At 54.9% G+C, this 17780-nt stretch overlaps 2 protein-coding genes across 8 annotated transcripts; one reads left to right on the top strand and one right to left on the bottom strand.

Annotated features, from left to right (window-relative positions):
- The first annotated feature begins 1583 nt into the window (after window positions 1–1583).
- LOC123776723 (uncharacterized) lies at window positions 1584–9830 on the top strand. 4 transcript variants are annotated; one of them, XR_015720794.1, is made up of 5 exons: window positions 1584–1978; window positions 3466–3592; window positions 3932–4048; window positions 4564–6278; window positions 8987–9830. XR_015720794.1 is itself a non-coding variant. In XM_087853295.1 (4 exons), exons 1-4 carry the CDS (start codon window positions 1946–1948, stop codon window positions 6015–6017), a joined length of 1731 nt encoding a protein of 576 aa, XP_087709421.1. In that variant the 5' UTR covers window positions 1584–1945; the 3' UTR covers window positions 6018–6897. The 4 variants fall into 4 exon arrangements, 3 of the variants coding, with proteins under 3 accessions (XP_087709421.1, XP_087709423.1, XP_087709422.1); XM_087853295.1 differs by lacking the exon at window positions 8987–9830 and having other exon boundaries at window positions 4564–6897; XM_087853296.1 differs by lacking the exons at window positions 1584–1978; window positions 8987–9830 and adding an exon at window positions 2125–2254 and having other exon boundaries at window positions 4564–6897.
- On the bottom strand, window positions 9798–17621 carry SLC27A5 (solute carrier family 27 member 5). Of its 4 annotated transcripts, none has more exons than XM_045772729.2 (10): window positions 16860–17621; window positions 15835–16044; window positions 15274–15432; window positions 13256–13380; window positions 12227–12421; window positions 12053–12143; window positions 11290–11488; window positions 10954–11051; window positions 10644–10774; window positions 9798–10561 (listed from the first exon to the last, which is right to left on the bottom strand). In XM_045772729.2, exons 1-10 carry the CDS (start codon window positions 17536–17538, stop codon window positions 10385–10387), a joined length of 2064 nt encoding a protein of 687 aa, XP_045628685.1. In that variant the 5' UTR covers window positions 17539–17621; the 3' UTR covers window positions 9798–10384. The 4 variants fall into 4 exon arrangements, with proteins under 4 accessions (XP_045628685.1, XP_087709402.1, XP_087709403.1 ...); XM_045772738.2 differs by having other exon boundaries at window positions 10423–10561; window positions 10982–11051; window positions 16860–17617; XM_087853276.1 differs by lacking the exon at window positions 10644–10774 and having other exon boundaries at window positions 10982–11051; window positions 16860–17617.
- Window positions 17622–17780: the final 159 nt, after the last annotated feature.

Here is a 17780-nt window from a genome sequence, read left to right on the forward strand (position 1 = left end):
AACGTAATACAACCATGTATTGTTAATGGGTTTAGTACTGCTCATGGCCAAAAAGATAAAACCGGCCTGCATCCAGTGATGGAGTGTGGAATAAAATGGTGATAGTGTTTTTCAATAAAATTATTAAAAATAAGAGATGAAAAAAATAAATGAAACAAAATGAATTTGGAAAACCTTGGCAGTATCTTCTGCAGCTAAATCTATGTATACTCTTACCTGGCAATTCCACTCCTGGTGTGCTCACAACAAAAAGGAATGCTTGTTTGGGCTCAGGCCATGATCTCAGCGTTGTGAGACTGAGCCCCATGTCGGGCTCCACTCTCAGCACAGAGTCGGCTTGTCCCTTCCCCCTGCTCCTCCTCCCGCTCACTCAATCACCCTGTCTCTCTCTCAAATACATAAATAAAATCTTAGAGATAATTTTAAAATAAAAAGTTTTCATGAGATTAAATGTCTCCAAACATTCAAAGAGTGCTTTAAATTGTAATGCTTCTAAGTTTTTGATTAAATCACGTGTTTAATATGTTAGATTTTCTTAAATTCTTTCGAAGTGAGCAATATTTACACACGAATATTGCAAAATTGATGCGCTCCCTTGCACATCGAGGATTTCCATTCTAAGGATGAGTTATGGCTGAGATAGATGCATATATAAGGAGGGAGGAAGGCAGGCAGGCAGAAAGAATGAACGAACTTGACACAGATTAATTCCGTATTTCCTTAAAACGGTGGGTAAGAAGCGCTGGGTAATATTATTGTTCCATCTATGTATGAAGATTACGGATCCCGAAAACCCGTCACAGTGGAGCAAAAGGGAAAATCTCTTGTTCTCTGCCAGCAGTCGTCCGTGTGCACTGAGACTGCCTTTCCTTTGTTTTTGTGTGTGACAGACACCCAGGTCGTCCCGAAGAAGAGCAAGGAATCGATACCGTGATGTGCCAGCACCACCTAGACGACCCAAAGACAAGCAAGTCTGGGAAAGTCCATTTTGCGCGGCCCATTTAGCAAGGAAAACGGATGGTTTAGGGACGTCTCAGAGAACGATCCAGACTCAAGAAAGATGCGGGCTGGGGGCTTGCACCTCTTGGTGGAGAGGCTGCAAAACTGATGTCAACCCCACAGGCCACAGAGAGGCCGAACCCTAGCACAGGCCTCCAGAGGTGGAACCGGGTCTGCATTCCCGGGCTCGCGGCCGAAACACCACCACGGCTCCCAGCCCGGCCCTACCGCGGGGCTTTGCCCTTAAAGCCCCGGGCTGGGGTCGCCTCCTGGGACGTTTAGCCTCGGGGCCTTTCCCTTGGGTGCACGGCGGCCTCCCAGGACCCTGAGCGCAGGACGCCCAGCCAGGTGACTCCCCACGTCAGGCGCGCGGGCCCTCGGAAGCGGGGGCGCCTGCGGGACTGCATTTCCCAGCGCGCTGCGCGGACACGCCTGGCCGTTGCCACGGACGTGTGAAAGGGCGCCGCCCAGCGAGCTGCAGAGCGGGCGGGAACTACGCTTCCCAGAAGGCGCCGCGCGTGCGACCGCTGCGCGCATTGGACCAATGAGGGCTTGTGGGGGCTGGACTTCCGGCGTCCGGGGACTGTCACTTCGCTGCGGGGCGTGGGGCCACACCGGTGTTGGGGATTGGAGCGCGGTGGGCCCTAGCCTGTTTCCAGGAGGCTTGCAGAGCCGAAGCGAGGGCCGCGACGAGTGCGCGAGCGGAGGGCCGCTAGGCGCACGCCGTGGTCGCGGGCGATGGTCGCGCCGCCCGAATCTCGGTTTCTCCGGGTGTAGCCCGGCCGCCCGCGGGGCTGTGGGGCGGTGCCCCGAGTCACGTGTTCCCCGACCCCCGGGCGGCTGGGCAGGCGGCGTCCTGGCCCTAGAGGGACGGGGAGAATGAGGCCCGGAGGCGGGACGTCCGTGTCGTCCGTCGCTGCCTGCGCGTCCCCAAGTGCAGGTTCCGATGGCGACCGCGGCGCTGACAGACCCGGCGCAGGTGAGTAGAGGAAGTTTAAGACCCCACCCACCGCCTAGATCCGTCCTGGAGGGACCCGAGTCTCGACTCAGGGAGGGACTTTACCTGGACGTTTTGTCTCCCTCTCGGTTCGTCCTAGGCCCCGGTGTTCAGGCCAGTGGAGCGTGCACGTGTGAGAGCCCCCCTTCTGGCAGCCCAGGGAGTGAGGTGTAGAAGGAAGTTCCAGACGGAGGGTCCCGCACTTGCAAAAAGCTGGGGGGAGACTGAGCCTAGGTGCTTCCGAAACAGCTTCCTGACGTGAGCACGGGAGAGAAATGGCAGGCTGGAGTTGCGTCGGGGTCCGTGGGAGGATTCGAACAGAGACTGGACATGCTCTAAGTTAGGGTGTTTAAAGTATTGCCACCGTTTGCTTGGCGGGAAAATGACGCAGAGCAGGGGTGGCCGTGTGCAGGGAGCAGGCACTGCCGCAGCCCAGGTGGCCGAAGACGGCACCTGCGGCACACCAGGCCAGTGGAGATGGGAAGAGTGGTTGGATTCTGGATAGATCTGATGTCTCAGTGTGGCGTGGGAGCCAGTGGCCCGAGTGGAGCACAGTCCCCAGTTTTTTTGGCCTGAGACCCCGGAAGAACGGAACTGCTGTAGACAGAAACAGGAATTTGAGGGAAAGTGGGCTTCAGAGTAAGATCAGGGAGTCTGTGATGTCCCAGAGTGGAGGTATTATCACGTGGACCTGGAATTGCAGATGTCCAAGGACACAGTCCTGATACTCTAAGCCAAGGCAGGGCCTGGGACTCAAGTTTAGGAGGAAGGAATCTCATGGACTCAGCCAGGGCTGGGTAGCACTCCAGGAAGATGGAGACAGGCTGGGAGCCCCTGGGGCTCTGGGAGAAGTCTGGCAAGTGGCTGAAGACAGGGTTTTGGCCAAGGAAATGGGGGTAGGGGGTGGGGGCGTATGGAGGGAGGAGGAAACTGGCTTCCTGTGTGCCCAGGAGATCCTTGGGCCCCCTCCTGTAGTGACTGGAGGGGATCAGCCCAGTCCTTCGTGCTGGAGGAGCAGCCTTGGCATGTCAGGCAAGTTCAGCAGAAGGGGGCATCCCTCCAGACATGGGCATGTCCTGGCGGGTCCATAGCTGGGACTTGTACAATTGCTAATTGCAAGAACAGTTAAGGGCATGTCTGGGGAGGGTCAGTTTGTGCAAAGGCTGGAGCATAAGTGGGCACCTGGGCCTGCCTTTGGGGTGGCGGCCATCTGAAGGCCGTGAGCTTGCTCTGGCTGCCTTGTGGAAGTGACCAGTGGGAAGGCCGCAAAGGCATCTATGCCCTAGACAGGTAGGGTGTAGGGGAGAGGAGGGAAGTTCATCTGCAGAGCCCGGGGGAGGAGGGGGTAGGGGAGGAAGGTAAGCCTCTGAGGGACATGAGGAAAGGTAGCCACTGGGACAGGGAGGTGGGTCCTGGGTCATACAGCCATAGCTTAGATCGTGTCCATCTTCCCCTGCCCACTGTTGTAGGGCCTGATGGCCTTTGAGGATGTGGCCGTGTACTTCTCCCAGGAGGAGTGGGAGCTCCTGGATGCAGCCCAGGGGGCCTTGTACTGCCACGTGATGCTAGAGAACTTCGCACTTGTGGCCTCACTGGGTAAGGCCCTGGGTTCTCCATGGGAAGCTCAGTTGTCGCCGGCACTAACCCCATGTCTCCTGTTGGCCCGTGAGCAGCCTCACACCAGCTGGCCGCGTGTCCCTGTGCCACTGTGGAGTCTCTGTGTCCAGGCTCGGCCCCTTTCACCTGCCCCTGCCAGCACGGTTCTCCCCACAGGAACCATTGAACTTTTCCTGTGAGTCCTTCCCAGTGGTGTGTTTTTCTGGTTGCACAGATGACACCGTCTGTGTCCCATAAAGTCGTGACTCCTGCCATCTGTTGGGCAGGAGGTTGTCTTGAGCTGGGCCTGGCCTCTCACTTGCTTGTCTTTTCTCACAGGACTCTCTGCCTCACGACCCCGGGTAGTCATCCAGCTTGAGCGTGGCGAGGATCCCTGGGTTCTCAGTGGGACAGTTGTGACCCCAGCCAGGAATGCTCACAGGAAGCCCAGCCCTGGTGAGTGGGGACTCAGAGGTGTGAGCTAGGGCCCACCAATGGCCAGGCTTCTATCCCCCTTTCCCTGCCTTCCTGGACAGTCTCATCTCCTGCCTCCCACCTGACTCCCTCCCGTTCTCCTTCTATCGTCAGCCCCTCCTGGAGGCTCCGGCCTTGGCTTGCCCATCAGCGGGGAGCTCCCAGGGTACCTCATTCCAGGCACCGGGGCACAGCCTTTACCAGGACGCTCCTGGTCCCGCTTTCATGGAGCTGACCGTGCTAGGGGAGAGGCAGTGGGGAAACAGAGTTCGTGAGTTAAGCCTGTAGCATCAGGTCGCCATCAGTGTAAGGAGCAAAAGCAGGCTTGGGCAGTCCCCCGAGACAGAAGTGAATTACAGACACTGGTGTGTGGGTGCTGCTTTTCTCCCTAGCTTGCACAGCCAGTCCTTGGCATCCCCTTTGCCTGACCACTAGGCCTCCCTGGTCATCCCTTCTTGGCCAGGATGACCCAGGATCTACCATTTCTGTGCCTTCAGGTTCCCGTCATCTGGCATGTGACAGGGTTGTTCCAGGAGAAGCTGCGCTGCCAGGGGCCTTCCATGATGGCTCCTCTCCCGCACGTACAAGGGTCCTCCCCTTCACTGGCATCTGTGAACGTGGGAAAAGCCTGGAGGGCTGGCAGGGCACCTCCCCCTCTCAGGAGAAAAAACCCACAGGGGTGTCTGTAATCTATTGGGAGCGGCTCTTGCTAGGTCCTGGCAGTGGGGAGGCCAGCGTCAGTCTGCGGCTGACCTCCCCACTGAGGACGGCCGAGGCCAGCCCACCCAGGGAGAAGGCTCTTATGACCCGCCCCATGCCAGGCAAGCAGCTAAGGGCATGTGGGGGTCAGAAGCCATATGGGCAGGAGGCCCCTGGGAGAGCTTTCCCAAAAATTCCAGAGTTAGAGGCTGGTCTCACCTCTGGGGAAGGAGGAAAGAGTCTGGCTAGCCACAAGCCTCATGGACTCCCTGCTGGCCAGGAGCCCCCGAACTGGGATCAGCTGGGCAAGGCCCTGCACAGTGGCCCCGGCCTGCTTCCCGGGGAGAAGCCCTTCGAATGCAGGGCGTGCAGCAAGGTGTTCGTGAAGAGCTCGGACCTGCTCAAGCACCTGCGCACGCACACCGGGGAGCGGCCCTACGAGTGCGCGCAGTGTGGCAAGGCCTTCAGCCAGACATCACACCTGACGCAACACCAGCGCATCCACAGCGGTGAGACACCCTACGCGTGCCCGGCCTGCGGCAAGGCCTTCCGGCATAGCTCCTCACTGGTGCGGCACCAGCGCATCCACACGGCCGAGAAGTCCTTCCGCTGCGGCGAGTGTGGCAAGGCCTTCAGCCACGGCTCCAACCTCAGCCAGCACCGCAAGATCCACGCGGGCGGGCGGCCCTACGCGTGTGCCCAGTGTGGCCGCCGCTTCTGCCGCAACTCACACCTGATTCAGCACGAGCGCACGCACACGGGTGAGAAGCCTTACACCTGTGCCCTTTGCGGTGCCGCCTTCAGCCAGGGTTCTTCGCTCTTTAAGCACCAGCGTGTGCACACAGGCGAGAAGCCCTTCGCCTGCGCACAGTGTGGCCGCGCCTTCAGCCACAGCTCTAACCTCACGCAGCATCAGCTGCTGCACACGGGCGAGCGGCCCTTCCGCTGTGGGGACTGCGGGAAGGCTTTTGCCAAGGGGGCGGTGTTGCTCAGCCACCGACGCATCCACACGGGGGAGAAGCCCTTTGTGTGCGCGCAGTGTGGCCGCGCCTTCCGTGAGCGCCCGGCCCTCTTCCACCACCAGAGGATCCACACGGGAGAGAAACCTGTGCGGAGAGCCCGGCGTGGGGCAGGCCTGTGCCCCCAGGCCAGGCCTTCTTCGGTGGCGTCGTCCGAGGGCTCCCTGGGGAGGGAGGCCGGGCCCACTCCTGCCTCAGGTCCAGCTGCAGTTTCAAAGCCCACCGAAGCCTGAGTTCGCAGCTCCAGCCTTCCTGGCTGTCGTAAAACATCCACGTTCCCGGCACATCCACGTTTTGGAGAAGACCCGTGTGTGCGTGCACCGCTGCGCGTAGTGACGATGTTTGCCGTTTCAGCCACAGCTCACTCCAACCCTAGGTGGTCAGGCTGCAGGAATATGAGGGGGTATTTCCCCCATTTGGCTGCTGGGACTTTGGTAGGGCAGAGACTTGGCGTCAGAGTGCCGTTCATGCCCGTTATGACTATGGGTGCTCAGGTGAGGAGGGGGAGTGCTGGAATGCTGGGGAGGCAGTCCTAGAAATCTCCCCTGTGCACGCACAAACTGGCCACCAGCCTGGCCGTAAGGATGTTCCTCCAAGACCTCACTTCATCCAAGGCCTCCTGGGAGTGGACCCACTAGATGGGAGGTCATGTGGGGGTCTAGTGTTGACCTTGGACTCTAAGTCTTAGTTTCCACCCCTGCGGAAAAGAACAGATGAGAGAGAGACAGAGACGGAGAGAGAGAGTCAGGCCTACAGAGGGAATTTGCAACATCCTGACAGGCAAGATCTTGATAAGGGCCAACACGTGCCAGTTGCCAGCTCTGTGAGGTGGCTGCTGTGGCTGGTATCCCCACTTCTCAGATGAGGAAACTGAGGCAGAGAGAGGGAATGTGAGTTGTACGCAGCAGAGGCAGGACTTGAGTCCAGGCCACAGGCCCAGCATCCAGACAGCTCCCCACACTGGCACCCGTGCTCTGGTCTGCCAGTGTGAGAGCTGGGTGATGCCAGGCCTGGCTACCCGCAGGTGGCAGTCCCACAGTGGGTGGGGCAAGTAGATGTGGAGGTCCCTGGGGTGGGGAGAGGGAGACAGACATAAAGAATGATGGCTCTTGAGCCTTGCTCTTTCAGTTTCTCATGCAAGCCTCAGCATTGGCCATGTCTCATTGTTACCAAAGGCACCACTACAGGAGCCTTTATATCCCCACTGCCCTGACGAGAGGTGATCATCGCAACAGGTTCGGAGGAGACCAGTTGCGACTACTCGTTTCTGCAGGGTCTGGTGGCAAGTGCCCACGTGTTCTCTTCCCTCCAGAGGACAGAGGATTTGCTGTCATCTAAGGCCCTGTGTGTGCACCCTCCCATCGTGGGACACCTGCACATGGCTGGGACATGGAGTCAGAGGGGTCGGGTGGGACCAGGTTTCTCCCTGTGGCCCTCAGCAGACCAGGGCCCATCCTGACCTCAGTCCTCACACTCAGGAATGTCAGTGGTCTCTTTATTTGGGAACAAGAAAGACCGAAAATTAGAAGTTGGAACGGACACCATTGTGTAAAATCCTTGCATGGTACTGTGGAAGTCCACAGCCTCAGCCTCCCCTCCAGCCTCCAGGTCATGGCTCAGAGGGATTTAACAACACAACCTTAAGTATGATCATCACAGAGCTTTGAAACCTTGGCTTCAATCCAGGTCCTTTTGAGAGTCCAAGGGTAGAGATGTAGCTTGCCTGATTCCCAATGTGGGGCTGGGTTGCCTATGTCTTCATGGCAGCCAGAGGTTTGTGGGTATCTGCGAGGAGACTTCAGCAATGTAGACGTCATGAGGCTGCCCCACTTCTCAGCTGTACCATGAGATGAATCTTTATAGATACAGACTCGGAAACCTGAGACCAGGGGGTGCCCTCATCCCATCACCTCCAAGTTCTGACGGCCGTGTGTCATACAGAATGAGCAGACATCTCCCCCACTCTCTGCCTAGAGCAGGTTCAGACCTATTTTCCACCTCTGGAGCCTCACAAGTCCTACAAAGGGGAGATGTGGGGGCAGTGAGACATGTCTTGCAGGACCTGGCTCCCCACAATCCTTGGAATATAGGTCCACTGAACCAGGACTCCCCTCTGTTCTGGTCCTTATCCCCAACCCACCTTCGCCCAGATTCACCTCCATGAGGGTGCCTTGAGTACTTCAGAGCCTCAGTCTGCCCAGCTGTAAAATGCAGAGAAACCTCCATTCTAACTGATAGAGACCTGTTCTGGGGGAATCCATGGGATTCAGCTTCAAAGGCATCTGTCAGACACCCGAGTGTGTACTCAGCAAGTCCTATTCAACCTTTTCTGCATCTTTTACTGAAGTTCCTGGAGTCCAGTTTCCAACCTGAGCCTTCCTGACCCCTTGAGCTGAGACTGATGCCCTCTCCCATCTCCCCACCAGTCTCCTTCCCACCTGTGTGGTTGGCTCCTGCTATCCCTCATTTCCTCCACCCTCCTTAAATCCAACCCACCCCCCAGTACCCAGGATGGTCAGTGGCTCCCAACTTAAGCCCAGGGAAACAGCAGCTATGATCACCTGCCTTCCCCCATGTCTTGGCCCTTGCATTGCCCTCCAAACTTATGTGGTCATGTTGGGCCCTTCCCTGCTAGGCTGACCACTCTGCTCTTAACCCTGAGCAGGCTGTGAGTGTAAAAGTTTCCCTGGCTTTCTGGGTCAAGATGGACTGAACACACCTCTCATTTAGTTCAGAAACCCAATGAAACCACAGGGAAGAGTGCGTTTAGAACATACACCTATAGGTTTGAGGATGGAGTAGGAGGTGTCGGGCAATGTCATTCTGAAGCTAGGATTGGGTGGGAATGGGGAACTTTAACTGATATAGTGAGAGCCACATACCGTGTTGGCACTGGGGGAAGTGGAGCGTGGCCCCTGCAGGCTGATGCTGCAGAACTCCAGAGGGCTTGAGAACTAGCATCCTGTCCCCTGAGCCTGCTTGGTCTACCCACCGGAGAATTCTTAATGATCACTGGCCTCTACCTAACAGCTCCCACAATGACCCAGGTGTCACTTCAGTATCTGAGCTCTCAAAGCCTACATCTCGATCTTCACACCCACATGTGCCCCAGCCTACATCCATGATGGGCAGGCAGTGATTCCTGCATGGAGAGAGCACAGTCCGCTTCACTGAGGATTAATGTGCTATTTCCCTTTTCCAGGTCTACAGCTCTTAAGATGCCTGGGCAGCACCCAAAGCTCCTGACATGGGATGAATTGCACTTCCCAGAGGTTCAGTGCCCTGAAATTCCCATCTGCATCTATCCTAATTCCCAAGGAAGTTCTTGAGACATTGAGGACTATACTTCCCTGAGGCCTTGCCACTCACTCCCTTGGCCCACAGACTATAGTTCCATAATGATCAAGTAACATTTAAAGCTCTTGACACAGTGTGCACTGTGCTTTACTGAAACCAGCAAAAGCATGCTCCTGCCCACAGTTCACACAATGCCCGAGGGCTCTTTTGGCCCCTAGGACACTGGATTTCATCTTCCAGGGGGCTCCAAATCTGCTCCACATCCCTCCCCAGGACTTGCATCAGGGCTTTTGCAGGTGCACCCTGCCAAGGACACTCTTCCCAGTTACTTGCTGCTCATCCTTCTCAGCTCGATGTCCTTGTCATATCACCATGACAGCACTTCTCTTTACACCCTCCAGACCATATCCACATCTGCTGGCCTGGGGTCAGCTCATCAGAGGCCACAAAAAGACCTACAGATAGAGTGAGCCTCAGCTCTCAACCCTGGAATGACTTCGAGGCTGCTGGGTCCTCCCACAGCGGTGGCCTTGCATAGACAAACCCTGAGGCTCTTCAAGGTCCTTGATGGGGACACAGGGGTTATCCTGAAGCAAGGTGTCTGGAGGGCCCTAGGCCCTCAATTCCTTCCTTGTATCTCCATCCACTGTTGGGGAGGAAGAATTTCTTCTGCCCTTCAAGGTGTTTCTGGCTTGACTAAAAATCAAATTGACATGTTAACAGGAGAAAATAAAATTTAATTTGGTATATATGGGGAATACATACAGCCATAAAATTCCAGAGACAGGCAAAATGAGGCATACATGTCGCACTGAATTGAGAAAGGTATACAGGTCCAGAAATTCAATAGGAAAGAATGCAATTTAAATGAAAGAGAGTAAATATTTGGTAAGCAAAGGGTCTTTGGGCCATTCAGAAGCAAGAGGACACAGGAATTTGATCAAAGAGACCTTGCTAGATTCCTCCCTGTCCTAATGTAGTTATCTGTCAGGGAGATAAGGAGCTTCTGAGTCTGCTGGGTTTTTATTGCTTTTAACACAAAATAATCTTTATGCCAAAGTGGCCTATCTTGGGGCTGCCTGCCCTTGGCCCCTACACACGTAGACATCTGTGTGCACATCCAAGTTTATTCTCACTCAGGTACTGGGCCTAGCATCATCTCACTCTCCGCAACTGGGGTTATGTCCAAGCTAGGATTCATGATGACCCTCAGCAGGTTTGGCAGGGAGATGACCCTGCGAATGGGAGTGGTAGTCAGCATTGGGTACTCCCACTTCAGATGTCCTCTGGACTGGCCAAATGGTCAGAGTCTCCGGGTTCCACTGCAGATTGCCTGGTACATGTCCGCCGTCAGGGGCTGGAAGGCCTTGGACTGATTGTCCAACACGAACAAGGGGTCAGCAACGATGTCTACGTTGAAGCCCTCACGTGCCAAACGGGACTTCACCAGTTTGAACGTGCTTGTGATTGCCAGGGTGTCCTGCAGGGGCAGTAAGCATAACCCAACTGTGAGCCCCTGGCCAAGATCTCCCATCCACCTACTTCTGCCACCCTGAGCTCACCTGGATACGGATGAAATGGGGTGCAGCATAGGCAGGGAGCCAAGTGTGGACATGCTGGTACATCCTCTGACCATCGAAGGTCTGGCCGGGAACCAGCTGCACAGCAGCCATGCCCACCTTGCCCTCACAACCTGGGGAACACACCAGTCACTCTTGGATCACCCACCTCACAGTGCCTAGCTGACGCTCTCACTTGGCCCATCTCTGCTCACTGGCTGTGCCCCAGCAGTTCCCCCACCTGTAAAATCTGGATAACACCCCTCTGCCCAGCAAGCTGTTGGAGGTTTAAAATGAGGCAAATCCTCCACACCTGGTACAGACACACCGTAGACATTCACCTCCTGCAGGAAGTCCACGAGTGACAAAACGCTCTCCACCTCCCGCGTGGACACGTTCTCACCTTTCCATCTATGGGGTTGAACCCAGGGCTAGTGACCAAAACCCTGGCAAAGCCGAGGCCCCGCCTCTTGCCCACCAAGCCCCTCTTCCTGCGAGATCTGAGAGCTGGTTCTGCCCAACTCCCGCCCCTTCAGGATCGAGAAGCCACGCCCCTCCAGGTCAGGAAGTCCCGCCTCTTCAGCGTGGCTCCCTCAAAGGACCCGGAAGCCCCTGCCACCCGCTCTTCCAGTCCGGCCCGGGACCCGACCGGAAGGTGTCCCCGAGGCGGTCGCGAAAGTAAAGGAAGCCTTCTTTGTCCATGGTCAGCACGTCGCCGGTGTTGAAGTAAACGTCGCCCCTGCGCCGCACATTCCGCACCAACTTTCGTTCCGACAGCTCTCGCGCCCCGCGGTAGCCCACGAAAGGTTGGTGGTTCAAGACCTGGGTCAACAGAAGCCCCGCTTCCCCTGGGGGTAGGAGTTGGAATTAGGGCATTAACCATGGCCAAGAACCGCACAACCCACCAGCCCCTGGCCGGAGGTTTCCAACCATGGTGGACTCTTCATCACCAAGACCCTGCCAAAGAAGAGACAGAGAGAGACCTAGAGATAAAGATGGGGTGGGGGAGAGACAGAGACTGGGAGACAGGAGACATTGGGGAGCCCACTAGAAATAGAGGATAACAAGGGAAGGACAAGGGACAGAGACAAATGGTGGTGGGAAGAAAGATATGGCCAAGCCAGGGCGTGGCACCAGGAGAAAAGACCCTAGGAGAAGGTACTGGACAAGAGATTGATGCCTGGGAGAACATGACTTCCACAAATGCACACCCAGAGACCCAGCAGAGCAAGAGACTGAGGCAGAGGAGCCAGGCAGTGCTGAGAAGCTGAGAGGCAGAGGGTCCCAGGCAGTGGTCAGGCAAGGTAAGGGCACTGGGCACTGACCTCAAGGCTTTGGGCAGCTTGTTCCAGCCAAGGAGCAGATGGTCCCCACCCTTCCCACACCCAGGGAAGGTTTCCCGACCCTTGTACCTGGCCCCACAGGGACACAGAATCCCTGATTGTCCCTGACGGGCTCTTCGGCCTCTGTATCGAACTGTACGAGCTCAAAGGGGGACAGCATCTGAGTGGGGAGTGGGGAAGTGTCAGTAGAGGTCCTGTGGGCTCAGCCTCAATCAGGGCCATTGTCTCACCAAACCCACTCACTCGAAGCAAGCAGCTCATCTTGCCCAGGGCCCCACAGCGCCCTGGGTAGTTGACAAAGCCAATGTTGCCTTCTGTAGAGCCATAGCTTTCCAAGATCCGAATGGGGCCAAAGCGCTGCTGGAAGGACTTCCACACATCTGCCCGGAGTCCATTGCCCATTGCCAAGCGGACTGTATGTGTCCGGTCCTCTGGTCGCTGCAGGGACATCCCAAGAAGGGTGAAGAGGAATGTGCCCTAGAACCCTTACCTACGAAGGCTATCTCTTGGTCCTTACCTGAGGAGTTACCTGGGAGGTGATGGGGGTGGGGGGACCATCTATACCTAGGTGGTCTGCCAAGGGTTCTTACTTGAGAGCAGTTATCTGGAGTCTATACTTGGAGGGTTACCTGCAGAGGTGACCTGGGGGGAAGTTACCTAAAAGCCTCACCTGAAGGGATACCTAGGGGTGACTGGAGGCCTTATCCAGGGCTTACTTAGGGGAACTATCTGGGATCTTATATAGGGGTAGTACCTGGAACTTCTACCTGGGGGGAGGTTACCTGGAGGAGTTACTTAGGGGCCTTTACCTGGAGGTAAACTGGGGAGTGACTTGAACTTTCACCTTGGGGAGACACCTGGGGGCCTTACCTGGAGGTAGTTACCTGAAGCATTTTACCTGCGATCCATACCTCATTGCTGTATAAGTTCACATCTAGTGAGTTTATCCCGAGCCACCCTTTGTTCTAGGCACTTTATATATGTTTTATTCTCACAAATACCCACTTTGAGTTATTATCCTCATTTTCCAAATGAGCACACTGAGGCTGAGAGAGATGAAGTCACCTGCCCAAGGTAGCACTGCTGATCATCACAGGAGCCATGATTGGAAACCTGTGTGGGATGCATTATCTGTGGCTGTTGCCTGGGGTGTTTTACCTAAGCTACCTTGTTTGAGTCCGGTACCCGAATCTGTCTGAAACCTTTACCTGAGATGACATCTAGGATCATACCTGAGGTGTTCACCATGGAGCCCTAATCTTAGCCCCTCACCTGCGGAGTGTTACACAGGTACCGCAGGACCTCACCCACATATAGGATCACAGTCACACCATGCTGCCGACAGTCATCCCAGAAGCGGGAAGCAGAGAACTTGGGGGCCAGGACACAGGTTGCTCCTGAGGAGGGAAAGGAAAGGGTTTCAGGTCATGCTTCCATGCCACTGTGATTAGCTGCTTTGATCACCTAACTGTGGCTCTTGGAAGCGCAGGATCTGGAGCTCCTGCGTGTGTCCCTGACCCAGCTAGGACTGCCCACATGAGAAGAGCATAGGTGGGCGTGGGTTTGAATCCTATCTTCAGAATGTGTACCAAGCTCAGTGCTTGGTACCAAGTGAGCCCTGCTAAATAAGGGCTATGAATATTAATCATTTTTGATTATGATAAATGTTTGATGAATGTCTAGCTGGGCAGATAGGTGGCTGGATGTGTGGGCAGATGGGTAGGTGGTGGCATAGTTGGATGGGGGGTGGGTGAGGAGGTGGGTTAGTAGATGGACGTGTGAGTTGCTGGAAGGATGTTCTAAAGGATGGACACATGGATTAATAAGTTTTACAGGCCACTACTTCTCACTCCAGGAAAGTGATCCTTTCTTAGCTGATCAGTCCTCTGCAGCTGGCTTTGTGGAAGGCACCCTCCCTACCTCAACCCTAATCCTCAACAAAACCCTGCAAGCCAGATATTATCATCCCTGCACCCAAAGGGACAATTGCTCGTGTGCCTGGTGAGGTAGCGAGCGTGTGTCTTCTTGGAGGCTGTATTTTTGGCAGGGAGGTAAAATACAATGCCTTCTGTGTGAAAACGGATGCTGGTCTTGAGAGTGACAACTTTGTTTGCAACCCCTAATGAAATGCCTGATTCAGGAAAGGTCTTCAAGAGCTGGTAAAACCAGGGGGAAGGTTGATAGGGAGTTGTCCAATTAAAGCCCCCCAATGTATAGATTTGTCTAATCGCTACATTGTACACCTGAAACTAATGTAACATGTCAACTATACACGCAGAAACACATACATACACACACATGCATACATACAGCTCCCCAGTTCATCTTAGCCTCTCTAAGGTAGGTTAACAGTTACGAGCTGCCTTCAATGTGATGTATTAGGAAGAACAATGCATCCCACTGAGGTTCTTGCCACCAGTACTTGAACGGAATCTAACATCTCTAGAGGAAATTTCCAGTCTAACAAGAAATGCAGGGGAAAGAGGAGCAGAGAACAAGCAAGTACAGTGAGGGGACTTTAACTTTAAAAACAACAACAACAGCAGCAACAACAACAAAAACAATTAGACACGTCATTGGGAGAATTTAAACATGACCTGTGCATCAGATGATATTAGAGTTACTGTTAATTTTGTCAGATATGATATCACTACTGTTCTGAAGTCTTTATATGTTAGAGATACATTCTGAATACTTACAAGCAAAAAGATACAAAGTCTGGGATTTGTTCTAAAATAATTGAGAAATAGAGAAGGGAACACATATGAGATAAGTGGCAACGTGTGGGTGAGGATACATGAGACATCATTAAACTATTTTGTCTACTTTTGCTCTACTGTGTATGTTTGAAAGCAAAATGCTGATGGCGGCTGAAGCTGAGTGGTGGGTACATGAGGATTTATGTAGAAATATTTAGAAATTTGTATGTATTTCGAAATTTTTTTTATAAAAACTCAGAAAGAAAATATGAGAGAGTTCCCAGTGTGAATTGCTAGTCAGGTGTCCAGGAAGATAGCCCAATGGAATGCTTGGGGAACACCTAACCCTCACTGACTATCCCAGCACTCATATCAGCTTGTCACCTTCTGACAACAGCAAAGCCATCAGACCCTGTCTAAGTGACCATGTCTCTGCCCAAGTAGCCCTGGGGCCAGCTGCTGTGTGTCCCTTGTCAAAGGTAAGAAGTTCGGTGCTGCGTAACCTGTGGGGCCTTGTTACCCTGAAAACCCCACTGTGACACTGAGTCTGGAGGTTCCAGGAATTGGAGGGGTCTTCAGAAAAGGGCTTACCGAGCTCCAGGCAGCCGAGGACCCCAAGGATAAACCCCATCACATGGTACATAGGCAAAACTGTGTAGACCACGTCATCAGCTGTGACCCCAGCCAGGGAAAGCATCTTGCACACCTGCAGCAGTCGCTCGTGCGTGACAATGGCCGCCTTTGGGAGCCCTGGGGAATGGAGTGGGAAGGGTGGCTGGTGAAAGGATAGCACAAGAGGGGCCAGCACATTGGAGTGGGTCTCTGTGGTCAGGTCTGTAGTGAGGGGCTTGAGGCTCTTAGAAGGTGGTCAAGGATGGGGATTTGTGGGTGGGCTCAGGGAAGAAAAATTGGTTTTGGGGTTCAGAGAGTAAATTCCAAAGTTCAGTTAGAGTTTCAGTGGCTGTTTACTGGACAGAGGCAGGATTCTGGCACTGACCAGTCAAAACACATTGGGGATCAGAGTTCAGGCCAGGCGTCATCATCAAAGGGTAGGATGGGTTTCAGAGGTCAAGTTTGAGGCACGTGTCAAGCTTGGGGTTAGGGCAGCATTAGGGTTCAGAGGTCAGGGCCAGGGTTGCTGGGCGTCCTCACCAGTGGTCCCTGAGGTGTAGATAAACAGGGCAGGACTTTGCGGTTTGATCCCAGCACGCAGGTCAGTGGGCACAGGGTCAGTGGGTGCAACATCAAGAGCAGCCCCCAGAGCCCCCACTCCTGGTGTTGGGGAGGAGTGGCTGAGGTAGAAGCATCGGATGTTCTCTGCCTGCAGCTTGGGAAGGACCTCTTCCAGGTTCTCCCGGAGTTCTGCAGGGATGGGTCAGAAGAGAAACTGGGGAAAAGGTCCACATTTGCGGTCAGGAGGGGAGACCCGAGACCCAAAGACAGGGGAGAAGAGCCTACTGCAAGCAACACAGGAAGCAGCTGGCAGAGAAAAACGTATGCATTCTTCTGTAAAGAGCCCCATAATTAGTATTTGTTGGCAAAAAGGATTGAAATGGGGGGTGGTGGCTCAGTCAGTTGAGCTGAGCCAACTCTTGGTTTCAGCTCAGGTCATGGTCTCAGGGTCCTGGGATTGAGCCCTGAGAGCACTGCATGGGGCTCTGCGCTCAGTGGGGAGTCTGCTCAAGGATTCTCTCTCTCCCTCTTCCTCTGCCCCTCCCCCTGCTCACTCTCTCTTTCTAAAATAAATAAAATCTTTTTAAAAAAAGATTTAATTTATCTATTTGACAGAGAGCACAAGCAGGGGGAGGGGCAGAAGGAGAAGGAGGCTCCCCACTGAGCAGAGACCCTGACTTGGGGCTCAATCCCAGGACCCTGGGATCATGACCTGAGCCGAAGGCAGAGGCTTAACCAATTGAGCCACCTAGGCGCCCCTAAAATAAATAAGTAAATCTTAAAAAAAAAAAAAAAAAAGGATTGAAACAAACATGAAAAAAACCTCTGGTACCCTCAAAATTACTTTCCAGCAATTAAGTTTTGACTCTAATTGCCTGTGAGGGTAGGTAGGAAGCAAGGAGCTCCTTGCCTAGTCCCCCACCAGGACCCTCTGAACAGCAGTCCTCCACGTGTCTCCCCTGCTCCCTCACCCTCTGTCCTCCGCTAGCCTCTGGAGTCCTCACCTGGGTCCACCACCAGCAGACGAGCCCCAGAGCTCAGCACTGAGTGCACAAGAGGCGCCCCGCGGCCATGCGGATTAATCCAGGCCACCGGGCAGCCCAGCTTGGCCAGTCCCAGCCACAAACCCAAGGCCGGAATGGTCTGGGAGTCCAGCACCAGGAGGGCAGCCGACTCCCCGCCAAGCAAGCCTGCGAGGCCGCCCAGCTCGGCCTTCAGGGCCCACACTGCCTGGCATGCCCTGTCGTCCAGCTCCCTGAAGGTGACCGGGCGGCTCCCTGTCCCCTTCCACACCAAGGATGTGCGGCCTGGCTGTGCTCGTGCTCGTCGCTCGAAGGTATCCACAAAGGTGTCGGGCGGGTGACGTCTCATGCGCGCTCTGACAGCCAGGCCCAGGTGGAGGATCCCGACAATATAGGCCATATCTGCAGGCAGCCAGCGCAGCCCTGGGGGTGACCGTGAGGGCAGCAGAGCCAGTGTGAGCGCCGCGGCTGCCAGACTCAGCCAGTGGGGCATCCAGGGGCAGAGCCAGGGCCGGGCCAGCATGGCCAGGCCGAGCAGCACACAGAAGAGAGAGTCTCCCAGGAGCCATCGCAGTGAAAGGGCCACAGCGGCAGGCCACGCGGGCTGCCCCAGGGCTCGCAGCAGCAACAGTAAAAAGGCTAGTCGCAGCCAGATGCCCATCACACCTGCTCCTGCCTCAGAGAAGTGTTGACAGAATGCTTGCCAGGGGCTGTCTGGCCTAGATCTCTGACCCCTTAGTCCCGCCCCCCCCACCCCTGTTGACAGCAATGCTTCTGGCCTCAGGGCTCCACCCCCAGCCCTTTTTAACTGGACTGCTTTGTTTCACTGTGCCTACCTCTAGCCAGGTACATGGCTGGCACTCAGTAATAGTTGAAGGAACAAATACAGTGCCTAAATTCAAA

The sequence above is a fragment of the Ursus americanus genome, chromosome 21 (genome assembly GCF_024610735.1).
Source record: "Ursus americanus isolate L20-20 chromosome 21, mUrsAme1.1.p, whole genome shotgun sequence".
NCBI classification, from domain to species: Eukaryota; Metazoa; Chordata; class Mammalia; order Carnivora; family Ursidae; genus Ursus; species Ursus americanus.